The sequence below is a fragment of the Oenanthe melanoleuca genome, chromosome 4 (genome assembly GCF_029582105.1).
Source record: "Oenanthe melanoleuca isolate GR-GAL-2019-014 chromosome 4, OMel1.0, whole genome shotgun sequence".
NCBI lineage: Eukaryota > Metazoa > Chordata > Aves > Passeriformes > Muscicapidae > Oenanthe > Oenanthe melanoleuca.
The window spans coordinates 45,176,546-45,193,943 of record NC_079337.1 but is presented as its reverse complement, the minus strand read 5'-3'; the positions used below and the strand labels follow the sequence as shown (position 1 = coordinate 45,193,943).

At 36.5% G+C, this 17,398-nt stretch overlaps 1 protein-coding gene across 1 annotated transcript in view; it reads right to left on the bottom strand.

The window, feature by feature from the left end:
* CORIN (corin, serine peptidase) overlaps nt 1–17,398 on the bottom strand; it is a 112,183-nt gene that overhangs the window by 90,660 nt on the left and 4,125 nt on the right. The window contains exons 2-3 of the mRNA XM_056489663.1: nt 5,990–6,134; nt 22–474 (exon numbers count right to left, since the gene is read on the bottom strand). Coding sequence (XP_056345638.1) covers nt 22–474; nt 5,990–6,134 — 598 coding nt within the window. The remainder of the gene's footprint in view (nt 1–21; nt 475–5,989; nt 6,135–17,398) is intronic.

Genomic DNA, 17,398 nt, shown 5'->3' with positions numbered 1-17,398 from the left:
CCAAATAAAATATAAACTTACTTTTTTTCTGATCCATTTTTTGTGACACAGATGGACGGGTAGGACTTAATACTGGCAGAGTGGTCACCCTCTCTGTGTTGTTAAAAGAAGCATCTGTAGACCACAGCGTCACCTCCTCTGCAGTGGCAAACAGCCGGGTGTTGTCTTCAGAGCCCTCTGCCAAAGGAGTGTCAGAGGCAGGCTGATGACTGAGCACTGGGGCTTGAGTTGGAGGAACAAAGGAATTTTCCTGGAAAGACTCTCTAAAAGTATTTGAGTTCTTGTTCATTTGGTCATTGTGGGATAAAGGCATGGTGGTCCAGGAAGAGGGCTGTGTGCTGTGATCCACTGTGGGATCAGTCTTGGAACTATTTTCAACTATATTTGGAAAAAGATCATGAGACGTTTCAAAGTCACCATTAGCTGTGAGGCCCTCACTTCCATTTGAGTAAAAGCATGTTTTTTCTAACACTCCTGCAATAAAGGAAAAAAAAACACCAAAATTACCATCATCCAGAAGAATAAGTATTATCAATTTGTTTTGGAAAGTTAGTAAATATAATGACACTGATTTTAAAAGTATTTTAATTTCTAAATTAAAATTAAAGACAACTAAATTTAAGAATTCTATCTAGCAATAAAATAGCAGTAGCACATAAAACATGGTTGCTGTAGGATAAATAGAGAAGCAAATGCTCCCATGAGCTTAAAGAATCATATTTATAGTATGTCCCTGAATACTTACATGTTTAAAACTAGAGTGCAATTTCAAAGAGCTCCACCATGCATTCATTCTATCATTGTGTTAAACAAGATGAACAATGCTATTTTTTTTCTCCTTTTAAATTGCATCATCTCTTGTTTTCGTAGTACCACTACCTTCAGAAATCCAATTCTGAAGCTTTAAGGGAACCAATACATTTTCAATATATTCCATATTCATTAATTTGTAAAATGGAAAGAGGTACTGTTTTCTCTATATAAGATTATGTAATTTAACTACCACTGCTAAATATGGGCTCCTGAGTTTTTTGTCATTCTTCTCTGATACTGGATTTTAAATATACAGCTGCTGTCTAAAATTTTAGTCACTTGCTGGCTTTATTATTTTATCATTTATTATATTATAGACAAAAAGAGAGTGTGCTTAGTTGTATGTGTTGAATAGTTGCAATATTATATTTATTCCAATAATTATAATTCACAAATCAAAACAGATGAATAACAGTAAGTAGATGTATCCCACAAGCATTTAAGCTACATAGTAAGAAAACTGATCTTTAACCCGTTAATCCAAATAATAAAGAAGACATCTTAAACATGTATAGAACATATCACTTATTTATCTGTAATAAAAACTACAAATACTATCTCAGATTCTTTAACCAAATGTTTTAGAGTCATATTTAATGCTAGAAGTACCACTCTGTATTACAATATAAGAAATTTTTGGTAAATAGCAAAAGCAATTTTTGCCATTGGCAGGTCATGTAAAAGAGCTTAACAATCACAATAAAAATAGTTCATATAGACTTGATTATAAAAGAAATTTGAAAGGAATCCTCCAAACATAAAGTCTCCCAAATGTTTCTAAGTACCTTGGCAACTATAGCAAATGCAAACAGCAAGAAAAACTGGTGAAATTTCTGAAACATTATGAGTTTCAATGAAACAGTTACCATTTGAGATTTACCATATCCTCTTTTATCTGGGCTGGATTGTTTTGGCTTTAGTGTCACTAACTGTGAGTAAATCTTTATGTTTAACTTCTACTGGACAAACCCAGGGGAACTTTATACATACATACATACATACATACATACATACATACATACATACATACATACATATATATATAATGTTAAAGTTTTTGGTTTTCCAGCAGCAGATGTTCATATATCATTGGGCTTTGGAGAAATTCACTGTGTATTTTACAGAAGCAAATAAAAATTTCCCATCTGCAAATTATTTAAGCAGCAATTTTTATTTTTTTTTTAGTCAAACCAAACAGTAAGTGCATTTTCACAAATAGGGACTAGTATTAATATGATTTGCTGAAGTCTAATGAAAAATGAGTGGTTGTGCTCAGAAATTATGCTCACTTAAATGTGGCTTTATTTGGATGCCAGATATTTGTGTTCAAACTGAAAGCAAGAACTGGATCTCTAGAATTCAGAAGCCTACTTTGTTTCAAGTTTCAAACTTAACTAGCTGGGGTTTTTTTTGAGTTTGACTTTTTTTTTTGTGCAATTTTCAAAAAGTTACAATAAGCTTTTTAAACTCTTTTTGGAAAGTGCATAGTATTTTTCCATAATTCAAGAATAGCTTAAGGTATTTTTTCACATTCTCTCCCCTCCTCCCTAGACTCGTCTCTTCCACTCAGCATAAAAATAGAAAAAGGCTGTAAAGCAGTCCAAAAGAGCTATTAATACTGATTTAAACATTAAAGTTTAAATGATTAGCTATTTTTATATCACTCAGCAGAAAAGGAGGCAACACATTACAAGACAGGTAACTCTTGAAAGATGTTTAAAAATCCCGTTTGGTTTAATACAGTGGTCAAATATAAATACTATGAAGAAGAATATTGAGGCTACCCACTGGATTCTATCCTCTTCTTACTCAGACTTATTTCATTCTTTTTCTGGAACAACAAATAATAACTATGTCTATCACTGCCATGAGGTCATTTACTTCTTTCACTGAGAGCCCCCAAATGCTTGTTTGCTCCTTCTACCTATCACTCCAACAACACCATTTTTTGTTCTATTTTTACAGTTTCCTAGTGGTAACAGCTCCTCTTAACATGGGGACCACACAATGAACCTCTGACACAAAAGGACTTCCTAATTGTATCATCTCCACTGACAATGAGCAATATTAAAATTCTTTTTAGCATTTTTCCCCTCCAAAATAACATCAGCCTGGCTCAGGTACATCTGCCCTGGAGGTTGGCTGGTGTAGGCTTCTGGCATTCCCCACTTGCTAGCACTAGATGACAACTCTGTTTCCACTCAGTTTGTTAGAGTTTTAGGTCACCTTCCTGAGTCACCTCCTTCTTCCCCCACATTTTCCTCCTATCCTTTCCTTTTACCAATGCGTAATAGAGAATTTAGGCACTTCATTCCAGGCTGCAGAATCCACCCTCTGTGCTGGGCTCCCACTTGCTTTGATTTTCATCCTTCCCCCCACTCTTCCCTAAAAACACTATTGTATATCTTAAATCCTAAATTAAGCTTACTGGATATGTTTTTATAGCACCTATATTTAAATTTCAAAATGCCTATAACAGTGATTCTTTAAAACAATCAGTTCTTTCTTCAGTGAAGATAAATAAATTACTATCAATCAATGTTTCCTAACAGACATGCAGCACATACAGAACATGCACTTTATTCATGTATACAGGCACACTATATCCAACCCTTCTTCAGGCTTGAGTTCATACAGAACTAGATGGTAAATCATCAAGCCAGATAGTTAATTAGTTGAGAAATAGATGTAACTATTTTCTATTTCTGTCTCCAGCTACAGCTGGGCATGTCCAGATGACAGAAACATACAGTATGCTGGCTTAGTACATTGTGCTTTAGTACATTGTGCTTAGTACAAAATAGAGGTACTGTGACCAGACTCATTTAATTCAAAGCAATGCTCTCCAGCAGCTTTAATGATCATTTGTTGCTGTTCACTTTGGCAAATTAATGTTTTGCTTAAATATGGACAGGTTTTTAAAAATGGACAGTTTACTTAAAAATGGACACTTAAGAGATCTAAGAAATAGTCACACTGTTCAAGCTAGCAAATTGAGATTCTGGCAGTATAAACTGTGGAAGATTTCTAGCTGCTCAGAGCAGGAAAGCTCAAAAAGACCAATTTGTTGAAAAGCTAATGAAACAGAGCAAAGCAGCTAACAAAGTATGGGTAATGGATGAGGCAGCTGCAAGGGAAATAAAGCACTGGTTCACTATTACAACAGGCCAGCACACATGAACTGAGATTTCTCCTGCAGGGTCTGTACCCATGACTCTGCACTCTGGAGAAATAGGCACATTACTGATACTATTAAAGTCCCATAGCATACCAAACAATTGCACATCAGTAAAATTGCAGTAATAGACTCTTTATTCCTTTCTTTTTCTTTCTTTCCTTTTTTCCTTCCTTCCACTAAATAATTTCTATTAGCCAAGTCAATACTATCAACCTATTTCTTACACTGTAAGACTTCATACCAATATTAGAATTCAGTTACTATCAACTTAAAATGAATATGAAGTACTATTTTGGATATAGTGTATTCTTAGTTACTATAACAGACTATATTCTATTACACACACTTTAAATGTCCACAGCATTAGTCCATCTAATTCTGGTCATCAAATATACTTGCTTCTAAATGCATAGAAAAGGAAAGCTTCTGAGAAGAATAGTAAATTAAAAAATGTTAATTCAAAAGCTGCTTCTGAAGGGACCTTTGCCAGTTTTAGACTTGGGTTATAACACCAAGCCTTATTTTGTACCCTACAGGAATTACATTGACTTAAGAGGAGATAGTCACGATTTTTGCTACGTCAGTAGGATCAGAACAGGCCCCATTTCCCAGAGGATTTCATACATTTTAATGACAGTTTGATACATGCCTGAGAAAGAGATTGAGTAGAGCTGATGTCAATACACCTGCTTTTTTATCTGCTTTCCCACCAAAGAATGATAATCTAGGGCAGAGGATATGAAAGATACAAATGGAATGCTAAACATAAGGAAAGCAAATTTAATGGCTTCATATTTCCTAATTGCAAGACTTACTTGATCTTAATCCAATTCAGACTATTCTTAGTTCAGAGATACAACCCAAGACTTACCTGTCAATCATAATATTCACTAGCTTTGGGGTTTTTTTTTACTTCCTTAACTTAAACTAAATTAAAAGAACAGGCCTACGACATACATACAAAAATGTTGCATATCCTTTACAGACTGAATCGAGAAAACAGATTTAAATTGTCCTGATTTTGATAGTACTTTTGAGATATGTTAGTTTCTTCCTATGCTTGCTAACTGTTTGATATGTATTCAAATTGGAAAAAATAGAAAAAAATATTTATTCTGTATATCTGGATACTGGATACATTACTTATTTCAGATGTGCTTCTGAACTATCTGAGGAAGCTCAAATAGAAAATATTCTCACTAACAAAAGAAAAATGAAAAGCCCCAAAAGCACTTAGCACTGAAAGCAATTTTTTTTTCCTGAAAAAATAATGCTTTAACCTAGTATTACTGTCTTTTTTATATGGTACTTGAAGCAATTTAATGATATGCCAGCTCCTCTGAAAGTAACAATGGGAAGACTTTTTTAAAATTCATGGTAATAAATTAGCACTTTTTAATTATGAAAAACATACACACAAAATTACTTAAGAGACTAAGCCATTATGAAACCTAATACATCTTGAACCAGTTTCCACAAAACATATGTGGAGTTCTGCACTGATACATATTTTGTATGTAGAAGAAACGAACATAATTTTCCTTAGTTAAACAGTAATATTTTGTATGCTGTTCAGAAAGATTTGTAGTTATTTATAAATTGAATTTCACCTGAAAATAAGAATCAGGTTTGCATATGAATGTGTGACATAAACGGATAAATATTCCATTCCACGTATAGTGATCTAAAATTATAAGAGAAGTCCCTTTTGTATTTTGTAAAATGGCTGCTGGAAACTATCTACATGTTCAAGATAATGTGTTCCTCAAAAATCTACCTTGAGAAAATCAGAAGAAGTTTACTTTATGTTTTAAGGGTACAAATCCAAATTGCAGATTTATTTCTCTGCAACAAACAGTCACTAGGTAGATTAATTTTTTAGGTAGGTGTGCTAAGATATATGTCTAATGTCCACAATTATATTAGCACTTGAGAACTTGGTCTTAATTTTAGCTTCTTTAATTTAAAAAGTGTCTCCTTAATTAAAAAAGCACTCACCTACAAAGGTAAGCAGGATCACCAGCAAAAGGATAAGGGCACAGATGCATGGAATCAGTATCAGGAGCAAAAGTCGAAGGAACTTGGCAGAAGCCAGTTTCTGAGAGCAACCATCCCCCATATTATCCTCATCTGTTCCTAAGACCTGAAAAAAAAATGCAGTTTTATCATGCTGGTGGCCATCAGTAACTCATATGTTTTCCATAGCAGTTCTCCCTCCCTACTACACAGCTACATTATTTAAATATATGCTGTAAATGGCAAAGAGATTCTTAATGACAAGTTGTATGTAAATTTTCTTTCTAGTGGACAATCTACAGCAATCCATATAATTTATTAAACTTTACTCAATATCCACAGACTTTTGGCTTCATTTAAATTTCTAAACATTTCTGATGAACTGGTTGTTGAATAGGCATTTCATTTAAAAAATTTAAAATACATAATAAACTTAAGAAATAAAGCGAAATAAAGATTATTTTATAATTAAAAATAATCCGTTGCTAATTATTCAAGAGCTCCATGTTCTTATTTCTTTTATTAAAGAATCAAGATACTATTGTAACCTTTGTTTTAAGTGACAAGAGAAGACTTATTATGCACAGTAATGATGTCTGATTTTTTTAAAGCGCTTTATAAAATTATAACTTGACACAGTATTCTGTAGAGTTTGCAAATCACATTTTCTGTTCTATGGGTGGAATACAAAAGAATAGAGAAAAACAATTTTCTGAATTCAACTGAGCTGCACAAAGTACAAAAATTCAAACCTTTGCAAAAGCCTAAACATGCATATTATATTTTTGAAACCTAACTCCATTAATACTATGATCTCATATACTGGAGAAATTTCACACTTTTCAAACAAAAACAAAATTCCAAATTAATATTTAATAGCAAGATTGAAACTGTTATGAAGTCAATGCCCCTTCTATTTGAAATTGACCGAAAAATAAAATCTCACTGTGATAATGTGAAACTGGATGATAGGTTTATTCCAGACAGTGTCTTCCCAAAGGATGACTAATAGCTTATCCTCTTTGTCAGGAAGATCAATCACATCAAAGTTGGTTGTGTCAGGACACAGGAGTAAAGGCATCCATTACCCTGACAGCCTCTCCCTGAAGAAACTCGAGACTGAAATCAAAATCATAAATAATATTAGTCTTGTAAATGCCAGTCTCTGTGGGTTGTTATCCCTTTGGCTGGCTCTGCTGAACGTGTCTTTCTGTAAGGGGCAGGTCATCAGACTGACTGGCACAAACCAAAACTGAGCTATTTCTTATGGAATTGCTGCAAACAGACTGGATTTAGACCACCCCACAACCTCACTGCTCATTTACTGCCTTGAATAAGAAGACTGTAGGATTAAGTAGGATTTGCAGAATAATTTTCCATCATTCTGCAATGTCTCTTGTTCCAGCATGGCACAAAGACTATTTGGAAAGAAATTTTTCTTGCTGATAATATAATTACCAACTACTCCTGAAACTCCTGGTTACTAGACACTGCAGACCCTCAACAGACAGCAGAAGCTAAGAAAACTGGATTTGTGAAATTGTATGTATCTTCTCAGAGACTGCTAAGCATCACGTCATCTGACCACTTCGAGACCTATCCAGTGCAGTGTCTCTCCCATCTGACTTCTTTTCCTACTTCCACTATTGAAAGTGAAGACATTAACACTGAAAGTGCACACGGTACTGCTGTGGTGTGAGCTGCTAGTAGTATCTCACTTGATAATCTTCCTCCTATTCCAGGGATTCAGTCTCAACACAGTCCTACTACTATATTTATCTAGCAAGCAGGATGGTAAGCTTAGAGACGGATTTTCCTGAGAATCTGAAACAGCCAGCTCAGGATGAGAATAAAGAGTTTCTGTTGAAACAGTCTGAGTGAAATGGCAAGGTCTATAATCTGATCCTCATTTCCCACAACAAGAGAAATATAAATAATATTTGAGAGAGTTAATTGGTTGTCAGAATTGTTTTTTTCTTAATCAGCAGCTTATTCAGAAGTTGTAAATGTTTCAAACAGCTTAACTACTGACCTTGTCCACAAGTGGCATCTAAACCATTCAGTCATAGATAAAGTTAAGTATTTAGGTGAATATTAAGAACTTCAATCCATGTGACATTTAGACAACACCTGCTTGACTTCCTTCAGTCCACATTTCTCTACCTTTTCATGTAAAATTCTTCAGTGTCTGCCTGATGTTTTACTTCTGGTGATGCTGGAATCCAGCAGCTTTAGCTGCTGTAGTCAAAACAGGCTTCCCTGAATTCCACTACCTGGCTTTGCACAGCCTGTATTAGGCCCCCTTGTGAGTTCTGAGTACAGGTAACAGAGAAATCACACAACTCTGCTATGAACACAGATCTCCCAAAACACTGCCATAATTACTTCTGAAATCACAGACAATGGTGCAGCAGATGCAGTGCTCCCACAGCAATCAGGGCAACTGAGTTCAACACCCTCTTTTGCCTGAAGCAGTCAAAAATTTAGATCTATAACTCAGCAGACTATCACAACCACATGAACACAGACTCCTCTTGAATCAGAACATGCCATGCCTTTAAATAACAATATTCTGTAAAAAAGAACCCAGTTCTTCTGGGCCAGACTACAAGGAGCAGGACCATCACCACACAGCCCAGTGATCAAGGCACTCAGGAGCTGATTCTTAGTTTTTTTAAGACAAACAAATTTTAGATCCAGCTCATTTTCCTGAAGAAATGACACTCCACCAAGATGTACTTTTTGCAAGTCCCAAGTGGAAATGTCCAACTCTATCCAGTGTAATACAAAGAAAATTCTGACCTGATGTGAGAAACAGATTTGTAAAGGATTCTCAAAGCCTGACTGGAAGCTCACACAGTCTTGTACATCTATATGCAAACTCTGAGATAAGTTGTGCTGACTTAGGCCATGGAATAGAGAAGACATGAGAGAGACTGAACAGAAACAAGTTTCAAATGATGGCCTTGCAAAAAGACTAGATATTTTTGAGAATTAGAACTGTGAAGGATATATTGTGGCAAGACCACATAGGGTAAAATAATAGGTGAATTGTGTTAGAAGTATTAGCACCATTGTGTGGCAAAAGCTAAAAGGCTGAAAAATATTCATAAGGTGTTGTAACCAGGAAATAATTTGGTTCTGATAGAATGGCATACAGTTTTACATCTCTTATGTTTCACCCTCCAATGAGACTGATAATGGACTAAAATCTTTTTAAATATCTCAGTTGCCCCATCTCTGTAGAGCTGGGATTTTCCAACAACCCAAGACTCCACAAAGAGTTTGTCTTAGAAGTAAAAACTCAGCAAGAAAAAAAAATATTCTCAAATATTTTTAAAAACATTCAGAAATAGTAGCCAATCATCACTTTTTGACTCTTTTTGTGAGGAGGGGATAACATTGAATATTCTGGAGGTACATGAGATCTTAATAATCTCAAGCACAAGTGTTTTACTGAGAGCTGTTACCACCACTGCTGTACATATGCCTTAGAGTTAACCTAGCAGAAACATTAAACTTGTGCCAGTTAAAAGAGTGAGCTTCTGGTGGAAGCTTCTCTGTTTCTGTGAGAAATGTTTCCTAAAGTCTACTGGCATTGTGACTACTACCCACTTTACATAAATGTTCAATGCTAAATGAGAACATCCAACATTTTATTTCTTGTCCACTCCTGAAAGTGGACAATAAATCTCAATCTTTGTATTGACAACTCACTGCCACAGATTCTAAAACAGGCTGTTGTATCTAAATTTGTTTGCAGTGATTGCTCAAGGAAAGAATGTATTGTTAAAGACATGCTTCTCTAAGCACCATGACTTGCTTGTTCTGTAGAACTGCAGAAGTAAATATTTACAGGCAACTAAACAGCATGTTGCATTTTTCCCTTCTAAGGGAAAAAAACCTCAGGAAAAACAATACACCTGCTTAAATCATCATCAGTGACTATGCAAGCATAAACACTGTTTTTCCAGTTTCCCAGTTTTACCATTTTCCATCACTTGAACATCTAGATTATTTTTTTTCTGTCCATTTCTCTGATGGATATGAACTAAAACTAGAGACAGTGCTACTGGTTCCTATATCAACAATGAGAATTTAATAAAGTGTCCCTTTAAAGGGACATAAAGATGAATGCATTACACTTACTGTTTTTATACTCCCTGATAGTATTTCTTTTCCTCCTGCCACCAAATATTGCAATACACAAAGAATACATGCACCAGCTTGAAGTGCTCTAGTATGACAACAGTATCTGCATAAACTTCAGATGTGCTCTATTCTTTCAGTTCTAACAAATAATAGCATGGAGGAACAAATAATAGACTAAAGACATAAATAATGGAATCTTCAGATAAAAATGGGCTTATGGAAGGAAACAGGGGTGCAAAATGCTTATTCCTTGGCTCACTTCAAGCTTCTAGGTTAGTGGCTGAGAGAAGAAACCAGTCTCCCACAAGTGTCTGTGTAGTTCATAGTTTCTCTGACTCATTCTCTAAGTCTGCAAAGACTGAGGTACCCGGCAGATACATATTTATCTCCTTTTCCAAAGGCAGGACAAGACTTAAAAGCAGAATCCTGGAGGGCCCACTGAAAGAAATCAACCCTAAATGCTAAAGATTTCAACATAAAATAGATTTAGCCAAAAATCTATAGCACCGGACTAAAACATATTCTCAGTACTTGAAGAACACTGGTGCACATTCTCTTCCTACCACTGCTGTTAGAAAACTCAATCTAATAAGTATTTTTCTAAATTAAATACTATGTGCACTACAGTTAGGAAATATAGTGTTTGTTTTTTAAGGCAAGAAGTTATTTGCTTTTAATACAAACAGATTTTATATTTGACAAGAATATAGTCAGAAGAGAGGATGCCTAAAAACATCAGACAAATTCTTCTGACAGCTAGGAAGTTTTTTCCCCTAACAAAATTACCTTAACTGCTGCTTATCTCAGTGGCATTCTTTCAGTTTATTCAGTTCATTCTTGATTGCAATAAGGGAAATAGACAAAAAAGAAATTCTGAACTAATTTCAATGCAGATTTTTAAAAAATTCTAGGTTTATCTAGGTCTGCTGGATCAGACTGCTCAGCTTATTTTCTGCAACCACAGAGATAGAAAAAAAGTAAGATGGAAAAAAAGTATGTAGTCCCATCTGACTACAGAAAGACTAAAAATTAATTGGACCAAAATTCACAGTTTATTTTCAGCAAGACGTGGAAAGAATCTTATCTCATGGCTGTCATTTCAATAACATGCCTGTCATATTAAAGCAGAGAAATGACAGATTACATTAAGATTTATGGGTGAAAAGCTTATGGTAGCATGCAATTTTCCTTTTAGATACTAAAAGTATCTAAGTTACTAGTCTATAAAACAGCCTGAATCATGATATAAGCACTTGACAAAAATATCTCCTGCTGTTGTCACCACAGAACTAACAGATGTTCTCCCAATAAAGAAGTATCATTAGGGCTAATTGCCTACTGCCAGTATCTTCTGTGCATGATGGGTCTCTACACAGAAATGTAGAAGACACCTCTTAGATCAGAAGCATTAATATATCTTGAGCAAGCCATACACCAAATCATTATTTAGTGTTTGTAATGGAAAGAAATGGAAGAACAACCATGAAATGCAGAAAGAATGTCAGGGGGCAGTAAACAGCTGACCTCATAATGCCATTGTCCTCAGAAGTCCTTACAAGTCCTCTTGTGATTTCATCTGATCTTATGATGCTGGTCTTAAATCTCTAGAAACTGGACTGACACAACCATAGCAGCCATTAGAGCTTAGCCATTAAAGGAAGATGGTTCCCACTTGTTATGGCTACAGAGCAAAAACTGAAAATGTGAAGTGAGATACCAATATCTGTTCTCCACCTCATCATAAATAAAAATTAGACAAACCATTAGCCAACATATACAGTCAGTACAAATCAGTCTTCAAAATTTGAACTAGAAAACAGGGAAAAAAGGATATTTGATGTACTAGAGAACAGCAGTAATCATTCTTAAATACCAATATGTTACAATCCCTTCATTTTTAAAAAGAAGTGCTGCTGAATAATGATTCTGTTTTGGCATAGATGTTAATTGTTTACATATTTACTTATATATTGCACATATTTACAATTATTTATAATTTCACTGATGCAAACTTACAACTACTGTGGGATACTTCCCACATTTACAATGGAACTTTGTTGAATTCTCAAGAATGTTCAGATTAGGAAATAGTAGAGCTGATGGCAACCTTACCACAATTCTCTCTTCTTTATTACTCACAGCTGGTGGCAAAGATGTGTAATGTTGCCATGCCTCATAAGACAAGCAAAGTTGAGTAAACATATGGAAGACAGCAAAGATTTTTTAAACTCTGAAGTGTGTTATGAAAGACATTAATTTCAAGGGTTAGACTACAGTTAGCATTATCTGATATTTCCCAGTGCCAGAACATGAACATCCATTCAGCCCACTTCAGTAAGCACTGGGAAATTGTTCTGGGGAAAGTACTCTTTAACTAATGCAAAATTCATGCTCTAGGGGTTATTAGTTTCCTTTAAGTTGCTACAGCTTGCAAAAGTTACTCATGAAAGTTTCCACAGTGCAGTGCTGTTTTTCTGAACACACAGAGAGAATATTCTAATGCTTTCCTGACTACCCAGATGTTCATTGCATTGAGCTAAGCACTGAACAACCATGGCAAGCCTCTGGCTACACACTGCTGAGAATCACAACCCAGCAGGCAGGGAGTAACACAGAACCCTCTTCAGGTTCCTGCCTTGCTGGGAATTCAAGGAACAGATGTCTGCAGAAGAGCCACTAGCACCAGAAAGATAAAACCATTTTAAAAACCTATAGAAAAATCTTAAGTGGCCTATTTTCTGATGATAAAAATAATTGTAAAAAAAACCAAAAACATTTTGAGGGGGTGGAGGGATACTGTTAGACAAAAACCTCCTCTTACAAGAATCTTTCAAGCCTGGAAAACTAGAAGGGGCAAGAAGAAATCCTGCCTGTCCTGTGGCTCACATTCAGTGTATCAGTCACCCACTGGCTGTGCAGCAACCCCACCAGAAGCCTCATCCCACACAAGGTAGTTAGAGCTCATAATTGGACATAGCTTTTTCTGTTAATGCCTCATCAGTAGGCTTCACCCTCTGTGCCATGCCTACTGCTGATTATGCAATTGCTTAACCCATTTACAATCAGAAGCTTTCAGTCAGATTAACTGGATGGTAAATTAGAATGCAAGCTAGGAAATTGGAGGAATCTTCTTAGAAGCATTTGTCTCTTTACCTCTAATGCATTTTTAATTAATTTTTCAATAAAATGCATAATTATTCTTCACCTATAAACATCTGCCTAGAAGAAATTGAAATTTAGGATTTGAATGCATAATGTTAATTTACTGACTTTTTTCTGAATTGTGGATAAAAAAGGTACTAACCCTCAGACCAAAGATAAGGCCAACAGCAATATTAATCAAAGGAAAGGACCTGATTTAGTGTCAAAGCAAAGCCTTATCTGTTCAGCATAGCTGAATTTTTATTTGACCTCCTCCCAAAGATGAAAATGGGTTTACACAATGTCACAAAGGTCGATAACCTACTACCTAAAAAATTTAGAGGTGACTCATTCATTTTTCAGTAGGATACCACTTTGTCCAGAAACATGTCAACTTTGAACATTTTGCTTCAGTAAAAGAAAATAAAAAAAGAGAAGGACACTTTTTGAAACTACCAGAGCATTGTGACAGAAATAACTGGAGAGGTGACTAGAGAATAAACCTATTCAATATTGTTGAACTTACAAAAAAAGTGAGCTGATACAGAAAACTCAAGATTAAGTAGGTTAACAAGGCACTTACATTGGTGTATATATGATATAATACTAAAGTTTTACAGATCACATAAAGATTTATGGGATAAAAACATCCATCTAAGTCAGTGAAACAATAACAATCTGATTATTTTGTCAAGTAAGAAAAATTCTACTGTATTTATGGCTGGGAACATTCAATTTGTCATCCCCAGAACAGATGCTGGGATTCCTTCCATTCACATTTTCTTTGGAAAACTCCAAGAGTCACAGAATAATCCTATCTATAAGGAAAAAGCAAATGGAAACCATCTGGATTCTCAAACCATCCAGACTACCATCAATCCTATTCCATATCTCCCACTTTATGGCAAAAAGGATTTGTTAATAACTTTTAAACACATTCAATCATCATTTCAGACTTCTTTTCCAGGCTCGTCTAAATGCACTACAAATTATTCAAGCTAATACCCTTGAAATGGCTGAGTAGGGACAAAACAAAGCTTAAGAAAAGGCATTTACTACTTCTGTTACCTAGTTGCTGCATATCAAAACACAATGTGAGGGAAAAAAAAGAAAAGAAAGCCGCTTACTCTACAGTTCCTAATATTCCTTCAGATATATTATCCCTTTAGACAATATTTGCAGATGCACAGAACTAGCATCTTTCAAACAATAAATTATCTCTCAGCAACATCTGTCCCTCAATTGTGTCATGGCAAAAATGCACAGGTTGTTAAGACAAGGTGGGCTCAGCTATCTCTGTCTCTTCCTGGAGATGTGAAAATGTAGGAGGCTGGGGAAAGCCTGAGAAATGTAGCATGTGCTGCTTTTATAATCTCCAGGTGCCAAGTTGTTTCAGGACAACTTTAACACAGGCAAAATAATCCACCCAGCAAAAATTTTGACAGCAAAAGCAACAGCAATGAAAGACATCTCCATGCTCTACTGTCCCACAGAAGTCTGGAGAAAACCTAATTGTGTATTACAGCTGTATGCTGAGCTTTTACATGAATGCAGAGCTGCAGGACTCAGAGGTGGGGGATGGAAAACTCCTCAATGCTACCTACCAGTGGTTTTATTTCCACAAGAAAGACCTGACTGCTTCTGAAATCTAATGAGATGAACAATGCAAGGGGCACATAAGCAATTTCTCACTTGTTCACTCAGAGGCAGAAAAGGGGGGAAATGAGAGTCTCTTTCCTCAGGAAATGCTTCCTGAGTTTTTGATGTTATCAAGTAACTTTCAATAATATTAGAGTGACAGCTTTTTGAAACTAGTTCTTTGAGGTGATGAACAGTAATAGGAATTGCTCTGGGTAGTTACTACTAGTGCTAAATCACTGCCAAGTGAAATCTCTCTCTGGCATCAAACAAATCAGTTCTGAAAGATTATTTTTTAAAACACTGGATTCTGTATATGGGAGAACTGAGTGTTACAGGTTTTAGAAAGGGAAGAAGGGAAAGGCAGACTTTGACAATCACTGACCAGTCAGTCCCAAGACAAGAGCACCATACACTGAATATTGGAATCTCCCTGAACTACAACACGTGAATTGGAGTAGATGAAATCTGTCAGTCCTAAAAAAAGGAAACTCTACCTTCACTTCCTTTCCCTTAAAGGACTAGGTGAAGATCAATTAAATGTTCAACATACAAAATACTTCTTTTGCAAGAAAAAGCCTTGAAATTCTGGAATAGCAATAGCTTACAGGAGCACCTGCAGTGATGCAAGCCCTGACAGTCTTTTTTCCCACAGACTTACAGGAGCTGTCCCCCAGGGGCAGCACTTGAACCATCACAGCAAAAACGTCACCATTCAAAAGCAGCTCTGTCAGTATCTGATTTTCAGCCTCTATTCACTTTCTAGAGGTCAACGTGCTAACAAGCTACCTTATGCTGGAAACAACTCAAAAAACAACAGGGAACTGTAAACTGTGTGGCACCCAAACAAGCAGATCATGCAAAGGTTCCACTCTAAAGACAGAAATGATGAAAAGGAACAGAAGGATGGCTGGATTCTTTTCATTCCTTCATGATTTGGGGATAGGAGAAGAGTGACAGGGAAGCAGACAACCACAGAGGCAACACTGCTACTCTGGTCAGTACTCTGGCCATCACTTCCATCCTGATTACATGGACATCCATATAGGTGGCAAGCTGCTGGCAGTGGGGGGACTGACTGCAAGGTTGCCCTCCTTGAGAAGGTAGTGAGAGCATCTGTGTGCCAGTTCCACCTGGATCCACACCACAGGACACAGCTGAGCACATCAACCAAGTTGATGGTGCCTCCTTGAAAAAATATTTAAGAAAGGGCACATACACCACAATGGCAGAGAAACAGGAAAAGAGTGAGAAACAGCAGTGCCAACACCAAGGTCAGAGAAGTATGTGCTCCCAAAAGGACTGCAGCCCACAGAGGATCCACGTTGGAGCAGAGGACGAGTAAGAACAAAGGAGTAGCAGAGAACTACAGTCCTTCCCTGCACTGTTCACTGCCCCACTGAAGGGACTGAGTGCCACCTGTGGTGACAACAAGGGTGAAGGAGAGGAGTCTGGAGTGAAGCTGAGCCTGGGAAGTGGGGATGAGAGGTGTTTTCCTGAAGTGTTTTAATGCTTGCTTCATTTTCTGTTTTTGTTTCACAATATCTGAATCAGTCAATAAGAATTAATCAGTAATAAACTAATTTACTCCACTCGAGCCTGTTTTGTCCATGATGGTAATCAGGAAGAGATCTCCCAGCCTTTATCTTGACCCATGAGCTTTCTCATTCTTTCTATTTTCTCCCCCATCCTGTAGGATGGGGTAGGGAGAGAGCAAGTGGCCATGTGGTGCTTGGCTGTGGGTCGAGGACACCCAACCACTGAGGGCCAAGAACTGTGACATGGACTCATCAGACAGCATCTTCTGGTGTCTGTTGCTGGCTTTAACCGCCAGATATTCAAGTTTCATAAGTGAAACAACCAGAAATAATATATACACAATTTAGTGTACAATTTGCAAGCATTGCTTTAAATTATAATTGTCGTGGTCTGATTAGGAACGGCAAATATGCAACAACACACACACGACTTCTTGAAAACAGTAGGAAGGAGTGATTTATTGAAAAGCATTTATATAAGATAGACATACAAAACAAAACAGAAAAGGCTCATTGGTCCAAGAAGGCAATACCTCTTTGAAAACATACTTTCTGCAAAGCATCCCAAGACACTCACACGGCTCTGTGGTCAACACCAGGTGTTAATCTGTGTTACTCACTCTCCCTTCTCTTGTTTGTCTCTGAGAAAAGTCTCCAGCTTGGGAAAGATCCGAGCTAGAGCTGAGAAAACCAACAGCCTGGGAAAAATCCGGATTGGATTTTTCCACGAGACTTCAGCAGTGTCCACATATAATGGCTTGAAACCATAGGCAAGGAGCATCCATCCCTTCAGGGGAGCAGTTGCCTGCACAAGGTAGCCACAGGATGGAATCCAATCCAGACTTAGCAACATTCTCACCTCTTTTTGAAATGAGAATCTCTTGCTTGACAGTCACTTCATTATTATTTTTACATTTAGGAT